The sequence below is a fragment of the Macaca fascicularis genome, chromosome 1 (genome assembly GCF_037993035.2).
Source record: "Macaca fascicularis isolate 582-1 chromosome 1, T2T-MFA8v1.1".
Taxonomy (NCBI): Eukaryota; Metazoa; Chordata; class Mammalia; order Primates; family Cercopithecidae; genus Macaca; species Macaca fascicularis.
Window position 1 is genome coordinate 5909009 of NC_088375.1, and position 19916 is coordinate 5928924.

General features: G+C 38.5%; 1 protein-coding gene across 38 annotated transcripts in view; it reads right to left on the reverse strand.

Annotated features, from left to right (window-relative positions):
- Positions 1-19916, reverse strand: part of SDCCAG8 (SHH signaling and ciliogenesis regulator SDCCAG8) — a 250336-nt gene that overhangs the window by 191415 nt on the left and 39005 nt on the right. For all 38 annotated transcript variants that reach the window (XR_012433004.1, XR_012433027.1, XR_012432919.1 and 35 more), the window contains 2 exons: positions 11850-11914; positions 8439-8627 (listed from right to left, as the gene is read on the reverse strand). Coding sequence is in view for 21 of the 38 variants with exons in the window: in XM_074036211.1 (XP_073892312.1) it covers positions 8439-8627; positions 11850-11914 (254 nt within the window). In the remaining 17 variants the exon portion in view is untranslated. The remainder of the gene's footprint in view (positions 1-8438; positions 8628-11849; positions 11915-19916) is intronic.

Genomic DNA, 19916 nt, shown 5'->3' on the forward strand with positions numbered 1-19916 from the left:
TCATTTACTTGAACAAATAAATGTCCTTTCCGTTTTATCTTTCTCCACAATCCTCTTTTTTGTGCTTCTCTTTCAATTACATTCTTTCAGTTACTTATGAACACTTGTTGTTCAATGATTAGTACTGCTGAACTCCTCAAATCTCCTGGTTACGCATATAATATTCACAATTTAACACAATCTTATCCCACTGGGTTTGATCATTGCCAAGACCCACCCCTCTTCAGCAATTCTCAGAAGTACTTTATCCTAAGCTGTTTATTGAGGGTAGAAGTGAACCAAATGCCAAAATGCTCTGGCATGTAAAATAGCAAGGATACAATCTCATAGATTAAATAAGTCTCATATAAAATATTCTAGGATATTTGCAATTTATCGACTGAATAAAAATATCCAGTACACCAAAGAGAAAGTGAGGCAGGAAACTTTCAAGACACAAAAAGCAAAAAATGTATGTTGGACTGTTACATATGGTATTCCCCATTTTGTTAAAGAGTTGAAGACTAAACCACGGTTTCAAAATCAGTTGAAATAAATGCTTGCAGTTTCCTTTTCATTGCCAAGTTCTTAAACTATGAGAAAAGATCCAACTATGATTTTTTTTTAAATTAGCAAGTTTTAAAGAGTCATAGTTTAGAGGATTATAAACTCTGCTTGAATCACTTTCAGGATTAACCAATGATTCAATTTAAAACATCTCTTAAAGGTAAAATAAACTATTTGTGGTATTTGGAAAGCAGCCACATTTGAAGAAACATGTAACACTGAACAAAGTTACAATTATTAGCAGTTTCATAAAAGTCTTTTTTATTTAAAAAAGAATAAATTGCTACAAATATAAAATTCATGGAAGCAGAGTGATCTTCACTTTAGAATTTCCTGATTTGTTTTAAATTGGTAAAAGTAATTTTTCTTCCAAGGAAATGAAAAAAGAAGTAAATTGTTTTAATTGAATATAATCAAACACAGTTACTATGTAAAAAAGTGGAAGAATGAAGGCAAGATTAAATTATCCTAGTTAAGTAAAAAAATAAACACCAGCAAAATTGAGTATGTATCTATTTATATTTCCATAAAAGTTCTATAACATAAAAGGGGTCTAGCTTCATCAAGGATATGCAATCCAGTTAGGACCTATGATTCTAGAAGAAAAGAAAAATTCACTCTGTAAGGACAGCAAGTCAATATAGGCATCTTACAGTCACCTTTCTTAAATCACTAAGACTTAATGAAGAGCAAAAGTAACTATTCAATGAGATTCTTATCTGTTTCTGATACCATGCAATCACCAAAGCCAAAGTTCCAAAGAAAAAGAATGAACAAAAAAGGCCGGGCGCAGTGGCTCACGCCTGTAATCCCAGCACTTTGGGAGTCCGAGGTGGGCGGATCACTTGAGAGCAGGAGTTCCAAACCAGCCTGACCAACATGCTGAAATTCTGTCTCTATTAAAAATACAAAAATTAGCTGGCTGTGGTAGTGCACACCTGTAGCCCCAGCTACTCGGGAGGCTGAGGCACAAGAATTGCTTGAACCTGGGAGGTGGAAGTTGCAGTGAGCTGAGATCGTGCCATTGCACTCTAGCCTAGGCGACAGAGTGAGACTCCATTTAAAAAAAAAAAAAGAATGGTCAAAAAAGCTCCATGTTTGTAAGTACGCAAACAGACAGATCCACAACAGGATAAAAATCTAACAAACCTGCTGCTTATGGGAAACTTATGTCTAATAGATTTTATCTCTTTTCAGAATATGCTCTTGTCAGGAGTAGTGTTTGTCACACAGTAGATGCTCAACAGAATAAGCAATAAGAAAACAAATAAATGAAGAAAGAGTCTGCTATAGGATGGTGTCAAAAGACGTGAAGTAAAGCTCCCTCTCAGTTCTAATATTTCATGATCTAAACTGAAAACATTACCTATTTTGAATCAGAAACTAGAGTTCAGTTGCTCTGGTTCAAAAGTGTTTCAGAATATTAACTCACCAAATTTAGACTATGGAACCACAGAAAATTATCAAAGATAAAACTCCAATATACAGATAGCTTGTTAAGCCCATCATTCGACAGTGAGACCACAAAACGATTACACTCAAACTCCGTGTAACCGCTGGGCTGACACACTCCACCTTTCTGTAAGGCAAATGCAACGCATGCTTCAAGGTAGCTTTGAGCCCACCTGGGAAGCTTGCAGGTAGGTAGTCATTTTGGCAATTTAGGATTATCTAATCATCCACTCAGGTGTTACTAAATCTTGGTTTTGGTTTGGTTTGGTTTTGACTCAGCCAGTCCACATACCAAATAGCAGCAAGCAACCCCACAAATAATTTTTTTCGAAAGAGCCCTGGGCTGGCAGTCCCCTCTCCTCAACACAAGACCTTGCTTCCTGCTCCATTCCTGTGTCCATCTGGCTTCATCTTGTCTGAGCTTTCCCTTTTTAGCCCCACACTTATCCCCTGGGTCTGACAGTGCTACTTATATAATCTGCCTTTCAGAAACAGCCGATTCCAGCCACCCAGGGTAACTGCCCAGTTAGCTACAGTCCTGCTCCAGATCCCGCAGTCCACAGGACCGGCCCAGAGCCACACCTGAATGAGGCTCTCACAGTGGGAAGCCGTACAGATACACATGGCATATCAGTGTGAAAGGGAAAGGGCAGTTCTCCAAATTACCATCTTCCATAGCAAACGTTCTGTGAGTGCTTGTGCTTGGAAACACCTTGTGGATGTGGCAATCAATGTAATCAAGGAGCTTCTTGAAGCAAAGCCAGCAACACCATGTTAACCCTGCAACGTTCCATGATCCAGATGAAAGAGCAGCTGAGGCAGAAAGATGACGTAAAGATCCCGAGTGTTCTGGGGTGAAAAGCGTGCACTTACATGCACTAATGAGCATGTAATATTTAAGAACTTTAGCGCAGCAATCGGGGCCAAAAGGACTGAGAAAGTCCCTTAACAATCTCAGCCAAGTGTTTAAGCAAAAGAGTTGGTCTAATGTATATGCATGAGCTTCATCTTGAAATGTGGAGTGGCTAAGAAATGTCTTATAATTTCTAAATTACTCCAGTTACTATTAATTTTAAGCATTAGTAGGCATCACTAATAAGTGTTACTATGCCGTTTTTACAAAGAAAGTCTAGAAGGCTGACTACAACATTTCTTTGTTCCTCAATTCTGGGAAGTTCCTGCTGTCGTCTTTTAAAGCCAACTATGCAGAGCATGGCCAACGATCCACTCCAAAATCACAAGCTGGATTAAAGCCCCAGAAAAGTACCCTTGGAATCGTTTCTCTTTTTTGAAAAGTACCATGAAACTTCTCCAAGGTACTATGAGCTACAGAAAAGAATTTAAGCAGTTCCATCTTCATTACCATGTGAAGGTATTTTGATCATTAAGCAAGAAAAAGAGGTTACTGTTACTCTTAGCTCCCTTATAGCATAAAGAGGCCAAGTGAAAGGCGAAAGGTCATAAACAATATGAAGACTTCAAGTCAACATAAAAAATATATCCAGTGTCATTGACAGTTGTTAAGTATATTCTCCAAAACGTCCTTGAGTCCTAAGAAACCAGAAACCACCAGAAACATATGGGTGGCCTGGTCTCCAAGTCATGCCTGATCTCCTCCCTGTCAACTGTACAAGCCATTCTTTCTTTCTTTTTTTTTTTTTTTTTTGGAGACAGGGTCTTCCTCTGTTGCCCAGGCTGGAGTGCAATGGCACAATCTTGGCTCACTGCAACCTCCGCCTCCCGGGTTCAAGCAATTCTCCTGCCTCAGCCTCCCAGGTAACTGGGATTACAGGTGTGCACCACCATGTCCAGCTATTTTTGCATTTTTAGTAGAGATGGGGTTTCACCATGTTGGCCAGGCTGGTCTCGAACTCCTGACCTCAAGTGATCCACCTGCCTCAGCCTCCCAAAGTGCTGGGATTACAGGTGTGAGCCACCATGCCTGGCCATCAAACCATTCTTGTGTCAAGAATATATATTCAAAATAGTAAATGCTAAAGGATGCAACAAAGGAGCTGAAAGCTGCTGTCACAATACCACATTTACAAGGAAACTTTTGATTTATCATAAGGTATCATTTTTAAACATTCTATGTTAAAGTCATCCAGGTAATATGATAACAGTTTACGGAGGGGTCAGGCTTCTAACTATACATAAAACTAGAAATCCAAACCCAAAAGGTGCTGGACACTCTTCAAAGTTAGCATAGGACTCAATATTCAGCACTCTGCATTAGTAAGTTTAAAGAAACTGAACACCAGCTTAGGCCAAGAGAACGATACAGAAAAAGAATTCATTGACAATAAAAGCAGAAACCATTCAGTGTCAATAGGTTTAATATCCTTTCCGATATTAATGCAGAACATGAGACAATGATATTCTGCTGACAAGGCAGAAAATTGAACTAAGTAGATTGACATTTACTTCAAGAGGCTACGAGCTTAAATTTAGGATAGAGACAAAGGAATACATAACTGATCAAGAATCTTAATTTCTGAATGACTGCCAGGCTTAGAAGTAACCGAAACATTACAGCTTCCTTTAAAAATATTTTTTCATAATCTAGAAGGATAATATAAAAGGCAACATAATAACCTGTTATTTGTTGCTTATGGTTTTTTCTTTTTTAATTTCTAAATTTTTTGTAGAGACAGGGTTTCACTATGTTGCTCAGACTGGTCTCCAATTCCTGGCCTGACGATCCTCCTGCATCAGGCTACCAAAATGCTGGGATTACAGGCATAAACCACTGTGCCTGGCTTATTAGTTTTGCTAGACTACCTAGTTTTAAGCTCTGGCTCTTTTTATGTGCAACTTTTAATATGCTTTCTTCTTTCTAAAATTAATTTTTAAACTATATTCTCCTTGCAAAATTAGTTACCAATATTTTTAAAGGCCTATTTGACACCCTTTCAACTTCATTGCCTTTGTCCACCTCTCTAGTGGTAATCTCTATTAAATATTTGGTGCTTACTCTTTCAAATATTTTTCTGTGCATATCTATGAACCTTGAAGGGGAAAAATGTAGTATAGTTGTATATGGACTTAAAAAATACAAAAGGTTTCATACTGGATGTATCTTTAGCCATTTTGTTTTGTTTTCCTGCAACAATGTATTTTGGAGATGGTACAACATTAATATACATAGAACTACTTCCGTTTTTCATACTATGCACAAAATGTCATAGTTTATCTAAACCATGTTTAGTTACTCTCCTTTGAACGATATTTAAGTTGTTGATATAATTATAAACAATGCTGCAAAAAGCATTCCCTATACATACCCCATTATGCATGTACATGAGTTTTTTTTCTTGAGGGTAGACTTTGAAAAGTGAAATGCACAATTTGAATATTAATGGACAGTACTAATTTACTTCCAAAGTATTTCCACCAATTTATGAACCCACCAGCAGAATATCAAAATACTTGCTTACTCATAACCTCACCAACTCTTGAAATTATCAATCTTGTTCTATTTTGTCAGTCTGATAGATTGGTTTTTTATTTTTTGATTGTATTTCCTCAAATACTAACAGAATAAATACATTCTGATATGCTGACACCTTCCTCTTTTGTTGCTCACTGATTTCTATTCTTTACCTACTTTGCAACTAGGCAGCTTGTCCTTTTTGTTTGTTTCAAAGGAAATTTATTCTATCGGTCTTTTGTCATGTATAGTTCAAATATTTTTTTCTCAGCCTTTTAACTGAATATGTAATGTTTTATTGTAAGGGAATTTATTTTTTAATAGAAACAAATGTATCTTTTTTCCCTTATGATTTCCACTTTTCATGTCATCCTTAGTACTATAACCCACAACTATAAGATATTTTTTATATTTATTTCTAATGCTTTTATAGTCTGAATTATATCTGAACCTTCAAAACCACCGTGAATTTATTTTTGTAAGGTACAGTTCTGTTCTTGTTTTTCAAATATAAACAGGCAAATTTTTAACTTCTCTGAACCCCAATTTCCCTACCTTTAAAACGAGGGTAATAATATCTACCTCATGAATGCTTTAAGATTTTTAAAAATTATGTTCTTAAATTGCCTAGCACAGTCCTTGACATACAATAAATGTTTACTACATTTGTTAGTTGTATCTGAAAATAGTTAATACATATTTAATAGTTATATTGAGCATATATGAATAAATTAACAACATATTTAATACTTAAAATACTTAACAAAAACAGAACCAAGCAGTATAGATCATAAAAACTACTGGTCGGGTCAGGCGTGGTGGCTCACACCTGTAATTCCAGCACTTTGGGAGGTCGAGGCAGACGAATCACGAGGTCAAGAGAGCGAGACCATCCTGGCCAACATGGTGAAACCCTGTCTTTACTAAAAATACAAAAATCAGCCAGGCATGGTGGTGGGTGCCTATAGTCTCAGCTACTTGGGAGGCTGAGGCAGGAAAATCACTTGAACCCAAGAAACAGGTTGCAGACAGCCAAGATTGCACCACTGTACTCCAGCCTGGCAACAGAGAGAGACTCTGTCTCAAAAAAAAACAAAAACCAAACGAACAAACAAACAAACAAAAAAGCTACCAGCCAGTCCACACTGGAAATTCTGTTCATATAACAATCAGTAGGTTAGGTCAGGTGTGGTGGCTTATGCCTATAATCCCAATACTTTGGGAAATTGAGGTGGGAGGATCACTTGAAGCCAGGAGTTCAAGAACAGCCTGGGCAACATAGTGAGACTCCATCTCTACCAAAAAAAAAAAAAATTTAATTAGCTGGGTGTGGCGGCACATGTCTGCAGTTACCCAGGAGGCCAAGGCGGGAGGATCACTTGAGCACAGAAGTTCAAAGTTGCAGTGAGCTATGATCGTGCCATTATATTCCAGCCGTGGCAACAGAGTGAGACCCCAACTCAAAATCAACAGCAACCTGCCCCCGACCCCAGGGGGTTAGCCATGTGTGGAAACCACAGCTACAAGACATATTGATCATTCTTGGGAGTATGGAAGGTACAGAATGGTTTTAATATTTATTGAGCACTTACTATATGTCAGGAAGTGTTTTAAGCACTACATAGGTTTTCTCTAGTGACCCCTCAAGGTAACTCTATGAGTTAGGTACTTACGTCACCATTTTAAAAATGAGAAAATTGAGGCACAAAAAGGCTAAGTAACTTTTGCAAGGTTCCATGGTGAGTTGGCAGTAGAATCAGAACATGAACCCAAGCAGTCAGTTTCAAAAGCAGTACTTCTGGTCACAGGCTAACCTGCCTTAGTAAAAATCCCAAAAAGATCTTAAATCTCAAGAAGCAGGTATTATTCCTCCAAACAACAGAAGACTCCAGGCTCAGAGAAGAAAAGTAATTTGTTGAAGGTCAGGACATGGAGCAAAATCGGTCTGACCTTAATGACCACAGTCATGCCACCTCTCCACAGCAGTTCCAGCAGGAGGATCTCTGACTGTGGAATAGTCAATGCCAAAATGCCTTGTCACATGAACAGCGAACATTTACTGGGTGCCTACTGCCAGCCAGACACTCTGCTAGGAACAAAGGCTATGGAAATAAACAAAACACAATTGCTGCCTCCAGGTGTACACAATATATTGTAAAATCACAGAAGAAAGGAACCTAAGTCAGTTGAGGACAAAATGGGGCAGGGCTGGTGAGAGACTTCTTCTAAAAGGAAGTGATCTGGGGTTATTTAAGTGAGCGGAGCAGACAGAGAGAGGTGACATTGAGCACACAGAAAAGTAGGGGGCATAGAAGAACATACACTATAAACTGCCACTGGGTTCCACATTACATAATAATTCTCAATTTCTACTGAATACAATTTTCACAGGAAAAGGTTCCCTCTGGAATAGTGAAAACAGAACAAAACAGATGTACATAGAGAATTGTTTCACTCAGTTTAGATGAAAACTTTGACAACACAAAAGGTCATCTGTAACTTGTTCTCAGTTAACCCTCAAATATCAATAGTGGGACACAGTGGGTCCTCATAATATTCCTTACAACAGACACACGAGAAAGACGTGGTAATAACTCATTCCATCCGAAGTACAGCAGAAAAATTCAAGATATGGCAAAACCAAAGGAATTTCTATTACACTCACTTTTGTTAAGAATAGTATTCAATTTGTAATTATAGATTCACAGAACCGGACAGAATTGTAAAGACTGTCTAGTTCAATTCTCTCACTTGAAGATGGACTGAAACCAAGAGATACTATTATCTGTTCAAAGTGACAGGGTTTCTGTTCAAAGCGACATGGTGACAAGGCAGAACCTACCCATTTGTCTTCAAGGAAACTACAATGAAGGAACCTTTTAAAATCCATTGTATTTGAAGATTAACAATAATCACATGTGATTTAGCATAGGGCTAAAATAACACAATGCTCCTTTAAAGGCAGAATTTTCCATACTGCCAAAGACTCCGTATGTAGAAGCATACTTACTTCATCAGTCTTTCAATGGTCTGCATGTGAACGTTATTATGGGTCTGGGAAAGAACAGCTTCGTGCTGAGCACATTTCAAACAAAGACCAGCAACCCGGTTGGAAGTATTAGCAGCCAGAAGAAACTCTTTATGCTTTAGTTGCTCTTTAAGATCTTCACAAGTTCTCTGATATTCAGCTAAGTCTTTCCTAAAAAGAGGGGGAAAAAATTCTAGAAAATGGCCAGGTAAAATTACGTGACTTTAAAATGAATCATCATAATGTTAACTACTACTATCATTTATGGGCATTCACCTGATGCTTTAGTTTACATCCAATACCTTATTAACTTTTACCATGACCCTGAAACTTTTGGTGTGGTGATTGTAATTGACACGTTGAATATGACGAGATTTGAATATATTCAATAATTAGCTCAGGTTCTTGTAAGATTTTAATATTAGATTAGAGTCTGCCCAATACTGGCTCTCTTGTTCCAGGATCCAACCTCCATTAATGCTATATTAACCACAAAACAAAAATAAAACTCCAAATATAAATCCCAAATAGTTTTTCTTAAAAAAGAGGTGGGGTAATACAAGGCAACATACTTGAGGTGACGAAAATAACCTCTTTCAAGCATTAACCTCTTAAAATTTTTAGATTACCTTAAAAGTTCACATAAAAAAACATGGATTTTTATCCTTGACTAGTTTATTACTGCCCATTTTTCTTCAGAAGGAAAACATTAGATAGATAATTATCTAACAACAAACTTCTACAAAGATCTGTTTCAAAAGAAAGTAAGTTACAGAAGGAAGTTACATAGAACTTGCCAGTCATAAGATTTCAGGGGTAGTAGCCATTAGCTAGAAACACAGGCTGCTAAAGAAAGGGCTGGGGGTGGTGGGGAGGTGTGAGTGTGGGTGTGGGTGCAGTTTTTGTTTGTTTTTACTTTATCAGCTCACCTCTGGATGAGGTTTTCTTCAAGGTGACTTTTTAAGGATTAAATGACTGGTGCATGGGTTGTATTTTCCTACCTTATCCTAGTAAAGTTGCGCTAAAGTCAACTTGGCGACTGAGCTTCCTTGCCTAGGTGGCTCTTGTACCATTGTTGTGTTTTTATTATTATTATTTTTATTTAAAAAAAAACAAAACAAAACTTTCAAGCTGAAAAATGAGACTACTGAAGGCAGGAACTTTATCTCCATCTCTGTCTACTCCCTACTGTCATTGTCAGAGTCTCCATGCTCAGGGGCTATGGCCATCATAACTGGCTCCCTGTCACAGAGAAGAAGTCAACAGCCTGGCTGTCAGACAATTGTTGAGATTTCGGGGGTTGTCAAGCAACCCAGGAGAGGCAGAAAAGACCCACAGGCAATCTAAGGGTTAAAAAAAAAAGCTAATCTAATGGCATTCCAAAGTTGAGGGGAAAAAAGGAGCCGCTTCTACCCTATCCCCAAAATAATAACACCAACGTGGTAAGTTTTCTTTTTCAATACCATGTAGAGAATGTCTGACTTTCAAAGGCTTTATAAAAAGAACTTGGGAAGCACATTCCAAACTCAAAGGGTCCCCATTACTAATTTCGGTCAGGTCCAAACTCAAAACACTCAAGTAGATTTGGTTACTGGCAATGGCAAAAGAGAAAGTTGAAAAGAAGACTGATTTTATTTAAGAAAATGCCTCTTTAAAGAATCTTAAATTATAGTAAAAGAAAATGAAGAAACAGAAGGATTCAGAGAACAAAGTCTAGTTCATTGCAAGTCGGTATTTTAATGTAATTAAAGATGAAATATCTGGATTCTGAATGAGACAAAATAAGTCACATTCCCCTAAGTACAATGATCTAGAAACATATCACTTTAAAAACTGAAGAATCAAGTCATTAAAAAAATCAAAATAAAATAAAGTAGGACAAAAAGCAAGAAAGCAAAAATTAGAGTAATTTTTAAATGTTATGTTTCTTTGTAAAAACAAAAAGTCGAAATCTCTAGAGAAATCCTAAAACTAATCAGGGTACTCTATGAAAAACATAAGAATATTTAAAAAATAAACAAGCACGTTCAATGAAAGCTATGAGTTCTGGCTTTTTTTTTTTTTTTTTTTTTTAGATGGAGTATCCCTCTGTTACCCAGGCTGGAGTGCAGTGGCGTGGTCTTAGCTGACTGCAACCTCCACCTCCTGGGTTCATGTGAGCCTGCCTCAGCCTGCTGAGTAGCTGGGACTACAGGTGTGTGCCACCACACCCAGCTAATTTTTATATTTTTAGTAGAGACAGGGTTTCACCATATCGGCCAGGCTGGTCTCGAACTCTTGACCTCAAATGATCCACCCGCCTTGGCTTCCCAAAGTGCTGGGATTACATGCATGAGCCACTGCAACCGGCTGAGTTCTGGCTCTTAGTATTACTCTAGTTATGTCTCTAGATAGATATGGCCTGGAAGATTTTAAAATTTATTTCAAATTGGACTTATTAAAATAAAATGATAAACAGTATTTGAAAGTTTATTTGATTTAAAAATACTTCATTACCACTATTTAAAAATAATCTTTAACAACAAAAACATTAATTCCTGCTGTCTTTTTCTACTCATTATATGTAAATCACTAATGGTTAATCTATAATATATAGGTCTTACTGGGATCTCTAATAAATAGATTCTATAAAAACTATGTGAAGATTCATCATATACACTCAAATTCATGACGCATACAAATACTCAAACTATTATATTATCATTACAATTTTAAAATTAGATGAAGACTATCTACAGAGAAAAATACTAATAATTTGAAAACTAAAGTGCTTTCTTTTCATTATTATTTTACTTGAATATCATAATTTCTATAAGAGCAGTTAGTGAGTTAGTGATTCTTTTTTTTTTTTTTTTTGATACGGAGTCTCACTGTGTCACCAGGCTGGAATGCAGTGGCACGGTCTCAGCTCACTGCAACCTCCTGGTTCAAGTGATCCCGGGTTTAAGCAATTCTCCTGCCTCAGCCTCCCAGGTAGCTGGGACTACAGGTGTGTGCCACCACGCCCAGATAATTTTTGTATTTTTAGTAGAGACAAGGTTTCACCATGTTAGCCAGGATGGTCTCAATCTCTTGACCTCATGATTCGTCTGCCTCGGCCTCCCAAAGTGCTGGGATTACAGGCGTGAGCCACCACGCCCAGCCACGATTCTTATTTTTATGAGAAAACACAAGTATTTTACAACTGATGAAGAAATAGGAATGTGATTTGAAAAATAACTCAATTTTAGGCCATTTTATCCTTTAATAATCTGAGGAAAGTTTTTAAATTATATATAAAATGTCAGCAAGTAAGTTTGATAATGACTAAAACTAGAAGTTCAGCAAACATTCAAATATATTTTAAGATCATTATGCTTTTGGTATGACTATAAATGGAAGATTTCACTTTACCTCAAAAACTTCAGTTGGGATTCCTGAATTTCGTATTTTTCCTCATAAGTAAGTTTTAGCTTCTCCTATAGAAAAGAAAAATAAAAGTATATTTTTCTCCATGTCCTGTGTTTTATAAGTAAACTTTAATTTTTTTTTTGAGATGGAGTTTCACTCTGTTGCTCAGGCTGGAGTGCAGTGGTGCAATCTCGGCTCACTGCAAGCTCTGCCTCCCGGGTTCATGCCATTCTTCTGCCTCAGCCTCCCCAGTAGCTGGGACTACAGGTGCCCGCCACTGCACCCGGCTAATTCTTTTGTATCTTTTTTTTTTTTTTTTTTTTTGAGACGGAGTCTCGCTCTGTCGCCCAGGCTGGAGTGTAGTGGCCGGATCTCAGCTCACTGCAAGCTCCGCCTCCTGGGTTCACGCCATTCTCCTGCCTCAGCCTCCCAAGTAGCTGGGACTACAGGCGCCCGCTACCTCGCCCGGCTAGTTTTTTGTATTTTTAGTAGAGATGGAGTTTCACCGTGTTAGCCAGGATGGTCTCGATCTCCTGACCTCGTGATCCACCCGTCTCGGCCTCCCAAAGTGCTGGGATTACAGGCTCTTTTGTATCTTTAGTAGAGACATGGTTTCACCGTGTTAGCCAGGATGGCCTCAATCTCCTGACCTCATGATCTGCCAGCCTCGGCCTCCCAAAGTGCTGGGATTACAGGTATGAGCCACTGTGCCCACCCATAAACTTTAATTTTTAATATTAAGTTCAATTTTTCCTTTTTACCCAAGGTGGGGGAAACATGTCTTCCTAGAAAATATTTTCCCAGTCCACCCCAAATTTTCTATTTTTATTGTGTGAATGCCTGCAAAGAACTGCTGAGTCATAAAATTGATTTTCTTTTTCTTTCAAAATTGCATATATCAGGTCTTATCCCTAAAAGTGTGACTCTGGGAAAAAAACAGTTGTAACCCATAAGGTCCATTAGGGCAAAGATCAGATCTTATTAGACTCCTTCATTGTGGCTGTTGAATATTTGACATACAATAAATATGTGCTAGATGAATGATCAAAAGTAAAGTTTTAAATCACATGATGATAGACTAACTCCTACAAGCCTCTTGGTATCCGGTTATTCTTTCATTCAACAAATATTTATTGTGTATCTAAGATGACGGTGGCTTGGACTTCAAGGAACTTATAAAATATCCCAGAAAGGAATAGAAAAATGAAGAATTTCAATTACAGTTGACCCTTAAATAACATGGAGGTTAGGGGCATTGACCCCTGTACAGTTGGAAATCCATGTATAATTTCTTTTTTTTTTTTTTTTGAGACAGAGTCTCACTCTGTCGCCAAGGCTGGAGTGCAGTGGCATAATCTCGGCTCACTGCAACCTCCACATGCTGGATTGAAGCTATTCTTGTGCCTCAGCCACCCAAGTAGCTGGGATTACAGGTGTATGCCACCATGCCTGGCTAATTTTTGTATTTTTAGTAGAGATGGGGTTTCACCATGTTGGCCAGGCTGGTCTCAAACTCGTGGGCTCAAGTGATCTGCCCGCCTCAGCTTCCCAAAGTGCTGGGGTTACAGGCATGAGACCCTGAGCCTGGCCCCATGTATAACTTTGACTCCCCCAAAACTTAATTACTAATAGCCTACTATTGACTAGAAGACTTACCAATAATATAAACAACACATATTTTGTATGCTATGTGTATTATATACTGTATTATTACAAGAAAGTAATCTAGAGAAAAGATAACATTATTAGGAAAATCAGAAGGCAAAGAAAGTGGTATTTTCTTCATTAAGTGGAGGTGGATCATCATAAAGGCCTTCACCCTACCATCTTCACAGAGTAGGCCGAGTTGGAGGAGGAAAAGGACGGGGTGGTCTCGTCTTCTCGGGGATGGAGGAGTTGGGAGGGAAGGCAGGAGAGGCAGGTGAACTTAATTTTATGGAAACATGTGGTAATTTCTGTCTCACTTTGTTATGCTCTTTCTTTTTCTCTAAAATTGTTTCTACACAATATCAACCCTTCTTCCATTTGCTTTAGTTCCAGTGCCTATATCATAGAAGGGTCCATGTCATAAAAGAAGTCAAAAGCAGTCTTGAATAATCAGAACCCTTCTGCCAGATTATCTCATGTCAATTTGCTTTCTGGCACTGCTTCTTCTATGTCTTCTTCCTCATTTTCTGGCACTGGTTCAGAAGCACTCATCTCCATCAAGTCATCTTCTGTTAATTCCTTTGTGTGGTGTCTATTAGCTCTCAAATTTCTCCAAGATCCCTATCTTGAAACCCTTCACTCCCAACCTTTTCCACCACATCCACAATCTCTTTCATGATTTTCTTGACCGACTGCTGTAAATCTTGTAAAGTCATGCACCACATTTGGACAAAGTTTTCTCCAGCAGGAATTCATTGTTATGGGTTTGATGACTTTCGTGGCTTTTTCTATAACAATGATGGCATTTTCAATGCTGTAATTCTCTCACACTTTCATGATGTTCTTGCTACTGGGGTTCCCTTCCATTGCGTTGAAAATCCTTTCCATAGAGTATCCGTGTGTAATGAGCCTTAAAGATACTTATGACTCCCTGGATCTTGAGGCTGAATTAGAGACACCATGTTTGCAGGCAAGGAGACCACTTTGATGCCTTTAGTGTTGAACTCGTGGGGTTCTGGGTGGCCAGAGTCATTGTACAATATCAAGAAACTTTAAAAGGCAGTCTCGGCCGGGCGCGGTGGCTCACGCCTGTAATCCCAGCACTTTGGGAGGCCGAGTCGGGCGGATCACAAGGTCAGGAGATCGAGACCACGGTGAAACCCCGTCTCTACTAAAAATACAAAAAATTAGCCGGGCGCGGTGGCGGGCGCCTGTAGTCCCAGCTACTCAGGAGGCTGAGGCAGGAGAATGGCGGGAACCCGGGAGGCGGAGCTTGCAGTGAGCCGAGATCGCGCCACTGCACTCCAGCCTGGGCGACAGAGCGAGACTCCGTCTCAAAAAAAAAAAAAAAAAAAAAAACAATAAAAGGCAGTCTCTTACTGGCAAGGTACTTCCTAACTTCAGGGACAAAGTATCAATGGAACCAATGTAGAAAAAGGTTTCTTATTGTCCAGGCCTTCTTGTGGCACAACCAAAAGACTAACAGTTGGTGTTTATCTTTTCCCTTCAAGTCTCATGAGTTAGGAGCTCTGTAGATAAGGGCAGTCCTGATCATAAACCTGAGTACATTTTACAAAACAATAGAGTTAGCTTATCCCTTCCTGCATCAAATCCTGGTGCTCACTTCTCTTCCATACTAATAAAAGTCCTTTGTGACATTTTTTTCCCCCTCAGAATAGAGCACTTACATCTGCATTAAAAACCTATTCAGGTAGATATCATTTCTCCTAAATAATTTTCTTCCTTTTTTTTTTTTTTTTTTTTTTTTTTTGAGACAGAGTCTCACTGTGTCACCCAAGCTCGAATGCATTGGTGTGATCCTGGCTCACTGCAACCTCCACCTCCTGGGTTCAAGTGATTCTCGTGCCTCAGCCTCCCGAGAAGCTGAAGCTGGGATTACAGGCACATGATACCATGCCTAGCTAATTTTTGTATTTTCAGTAGGGACAGGGTTTCTCCATGTTGGCCAGGCTGGTCTTGAACTCCTGACCTCAGGTGATCCACCCACCTCAGCCTCCCAAAGTGCTGGAATTACAAGTGTGAGCCACCACACCCAGCCTCTCCTAAATAATTTTCATAATGGCATCTTGAAACTTGTCTGCTGCCTCTTGGTCAACAGAAGCTGCTTCTCTTGTTATCTTGACATTTTTAAAGCCAAATCTCTTTCTAAAATTATCAAACCATCCTTTGCTGGTGTTAAATTCTCCAGCTTTACATCCTTTACTTTCCTTATTTTTTTAAGTTGTCATAAAATGACTTCTTTTTTCTTCTCAAATTATATTAGAGTCTACAGGTATGCTTTTCTTCAGAAATCCTGTACCCACATAAAACTTGCATTTTCCATGACAGATAAAAAGGCATTGGGCAAAAGTATAAAGTTTTTGTATGTGTTGGCACGGCTGCAGTGATGGTTTCACAAATTTTCTTTTCTTTTTGTACAATGGTCCTCATATTGGATTAGTTTATCTAGAAATGGGGCAACCACAGCTGCTGACTTCAATCTATGGAACGTATCAAGCAATGTAACTTTTTCCTGTAATGTCATGACATTGCTTCTTGGGAGCACTTCCAGCATCACTAGTGGCACTTTGCATGGGCCTCATGGTGTTATTCAAGGTTTACAGTATCACACTAAACATGATGAAAACTACACGAGAACTGCCAAGAGATCACTTTTTACTGTAATATGCAATTTACTGAAGAGACAAACTGTTTACACAGAGATAACTAGTGTCACATGGTATTTTAAGCAGACAATTGAAACACCTGAACTCACCACAATAGCAATAGGAGATGGTTATGAAATTATTATAGTAGTACAGTATGTGCTACATTTAACTTTATGCTGTTATAATTTAATACTGCATCTTTATGTTTTTTTGCATTCCTCCTGACTGAGAATGACTCCATGTACAGTCTGTAAGTGATAGTGTTCATAGGTTTTGATAAATTTTAACTTTCTATAATAGATTTGTATATTTTATGGTAGTAGATGATAAAATAGACTATTAGCTACATATATTTTATTCATTTATGACATACCTCTTTCTTAATTTTTTCATATTTCTAGGCTACATGGTTCATCTGCAAGTTTTTTCAAACTGCCACAAATCTCAAAAAAATTTCTGATATATTTCTTGAAAAAAATACACATATAAGTGAACCCACACAATACAAACCCATATTATTCAAGGGTCAACTGTTCATAAATTGCTCTAGTGAAGTATATGGAAATTGAAAAATTTAGAGAGGCAGGAACTCCTAATTCAGCCAAAGAGAAGTAAAGAAGGCCTCACAGAGGAAATGTTAAGTCATGAAGGATAATTTCCAGTAGAGCAGAAGGCACAGAGGCTGAAGGAACCATGCTATATGTTTGAACAGTAAGTCGATCAGTATCACTAGAATGTAAAATGTGAGGTGGAGGGGTGGTTGGAGATGGGTAAAGTAGGTAAAGGTGGGCCACAAGAAGAATAAAAATATCAAGACTTTTATTTGGTGCACATGTCTCCTGTACTTTCCCCCTAGAAGAAACACTGGAGGGCCACTGAAAACTTTTTATCAGAATTGAGTCTTAAATCATAATTGAAGTGTGAAGAAAGGGAAACCAGTAATTACAAATACATAGGTAAGAGATAAGCACATGAACAAAAGCAATCAAGCAGTAGGAATTAAAAAGAAAGGATTTAGTACAGAGATATTTAAGAGAAAGACTGACAGAATTTTATGACAGAATAGATATAGGGGAGAAAAATACACCAAAAACAATCCCGGGTTTCTGAAGTGAGCAATCAAGTGAATACTGGTACTAAAGATTTTTTTTCAGACCAATAACAAAAAAAGCAAAAGGGAATCATAAAAAATAATTAATTCATGGCTGGGCACAGTGGCTCACGCCTGTAATCCCAGCACTTTGGCAGGCCGAGGTGGGTGGATCATGAGGTCAGGAGTTCAAGACCAGCCTGGCCAACACAGTGAAACCCCATCTCTACTAAAAAAAAACAAAAATTAGCTGGGTGTGGTGGCAAGCGCCTGTAGTCCCAGCTACTCAGGAGGCTAAGACAGGAGAATTGCTTGAACCTGGGAGGCGGAGGTTGCTATGAGCCAAGACCATGCCATTGCACCCCAGCCTGGGCAACAGAGTGAGACTCCGTCTCAAATAATAATAATAATAATAATTCAAAGAAGACAGAAAAAGAGGTAAAGAGGAATAAATAAGAGATGGGTAAAGAAGAAGCCAAATAGCAAGATGGTGTATTTAAACTGAGTTGTATAAATAATCACAATAAATGTCAGTGGTGTAGATACCCAAATTAAAAAGCAAATATGGCCAGGCACAGTGACTCACACCTGTAATCCCAGCACTGTGGGAGACCGAGGCAAGTGGATCACCTGAGGTTAGGAGTTTGAGACCAGCCTGACCAATATGATGAAACCCCGTCTCTACTAAAAATACAAAAATTAGCCAAGCATGGTAGCATGTGCCTATAATTCCAGCTAACTGGGAGGCTAGACAGGAGAATCGCTTGAACCCGGGAGGCAGAGGTTGCAGTGAGCCAAGATTGTGCCACTGCACTCCAGCCTGGGCAACAAAAGCGAAACTCTGCCTCAGGAAAAAAAAAAAAGCAAATATTGTCAGATTGGATAAAAAAGCAAAACCCCACTATATGCTTTCTATAAAAACCCAATTCAAATATAAAGATACAAATAAGTTAAAAGTGAAAGGAGGGAAAAGATATACCATGCTAACACTAGTCAAAAGAAAGTGACATTCAATCAAAATCTATAACTCATGTGTTTTCTCTATACTGGCAATGAGGGGTTAGAAAATAAAAATTTGGAAAATATGTATCATTTATGATAGCATAAAAAATAAAAAGGAATAATTCTAATTAAAGATGTATGAAACCTTTACTCAGAAGACTATGAAAGGTTATTGACAAAAATTAAAGATGACTCAAATAAGTGGAGTGATATGCAGTTTACAAGGATTAGATAATATCATAAAACGTTAATTCTCAAATGACCTATAATTTATAATTTAAAGTCATCTCAATCAAAATCCCAAAATGACTTTTGGAACTTCACAATTCTGAACTGTATTTGGAAATTACTAAAGGCCAAAGGATAAAGAACAATGTTGGAAGACTTGGTCTGCCAGATATCAGGCTAACAATCAAGATAGTATAGTATTAGCACAATGAACTAAAACACAGTCCAGTAACAGACCCAAATATATATGGACAACTTATTTATGAGAAAGGTACTATCGTAAAGGCAAAGGACTACCTTTCCAAGAAATGGCACTTGGACGTATAAATACATAGGAAAAGAACAAACTATGACCCCATATACAAAAATAAATTCCAGGTAGGTTGCAGATCTAAATGCAAAAAGTGGAACCGTAGGCCAGGAGCAGTAGCTCACACCTGTAATCCCAGCACTGTGGGAGGCCGAGGAGGGTGGATCACTTGAGATCAGGAGTTCAAGACCAGCCCGGCCAACATGGTGAAACCCAGTCTCCACTAAAAATGCAAAGTTAGCTGGGCATGGTGGCGTGTGCCTGTAATCCCAGCTACATGGGACGCTGAGGCAGGAAAATCGTTTGAATCCGGGAGGCGGAGGTTGCAGTGAGCTGAGATCGTGCCATTGCACTCCAGCCTGGGCAAAAAGAGCGAAACTTCATCTCAAAAAATAAAAATTAAAAAAAAGGCAGGGGAGGGTACGGTGGCTCATGCCTGTAATCCCAGCACTTTGGGAGGCCAAGGCAGGTGGATTGCCTAAGGTCAGGAGTTCGAGACCAATCTGGCCAACACGGTGAAACTCCGTCTCTACTAAAAATACAAAAAACATTAGCTGGGCTTGGTGGCATGTGCCTGTAATGCTAGCTACTCGGGAGGCTGAGACAGAGGAATTGCCTGAACCAGGAAGGTGGAGGTTGCAGTGAGCCGAAATCGCACCACTGCACTCCAGCCTGGGCAACAGAGTGAGACTCTGTCTTTAAAAAAAAAAAAAAAAAAGAAACTGTAATTTCCAGAAGATTATGTAGGAGAATATCTTCATGACTGTGGTTGGAAAAAAAACTTTTTAAAAGGACATAGAAAACAACTACATAATCAAGGAAAACAAACTGAAGTTCTAGCCATCAAAGCAAGCAACATGCAAACTATCAAGAGAGTTACGAGCGAAGCCACAGAGTGGGAATATATATTTATAATACATATACTGACAAAGGGCTTGCATCAAGAATATATAAAGAACTCCCTAAATAAATATGTCAGATACATACCTCAATAAAAAATAATAAGGATATCTGAATAGGTGGCTCACAAAAGAGGCATCAAATGGACAATAAATATATGAAACGATACTCAATCACACTAGTAGTTAGGGGAATGCAAATGAAAATCACAAGACAGCACTCTA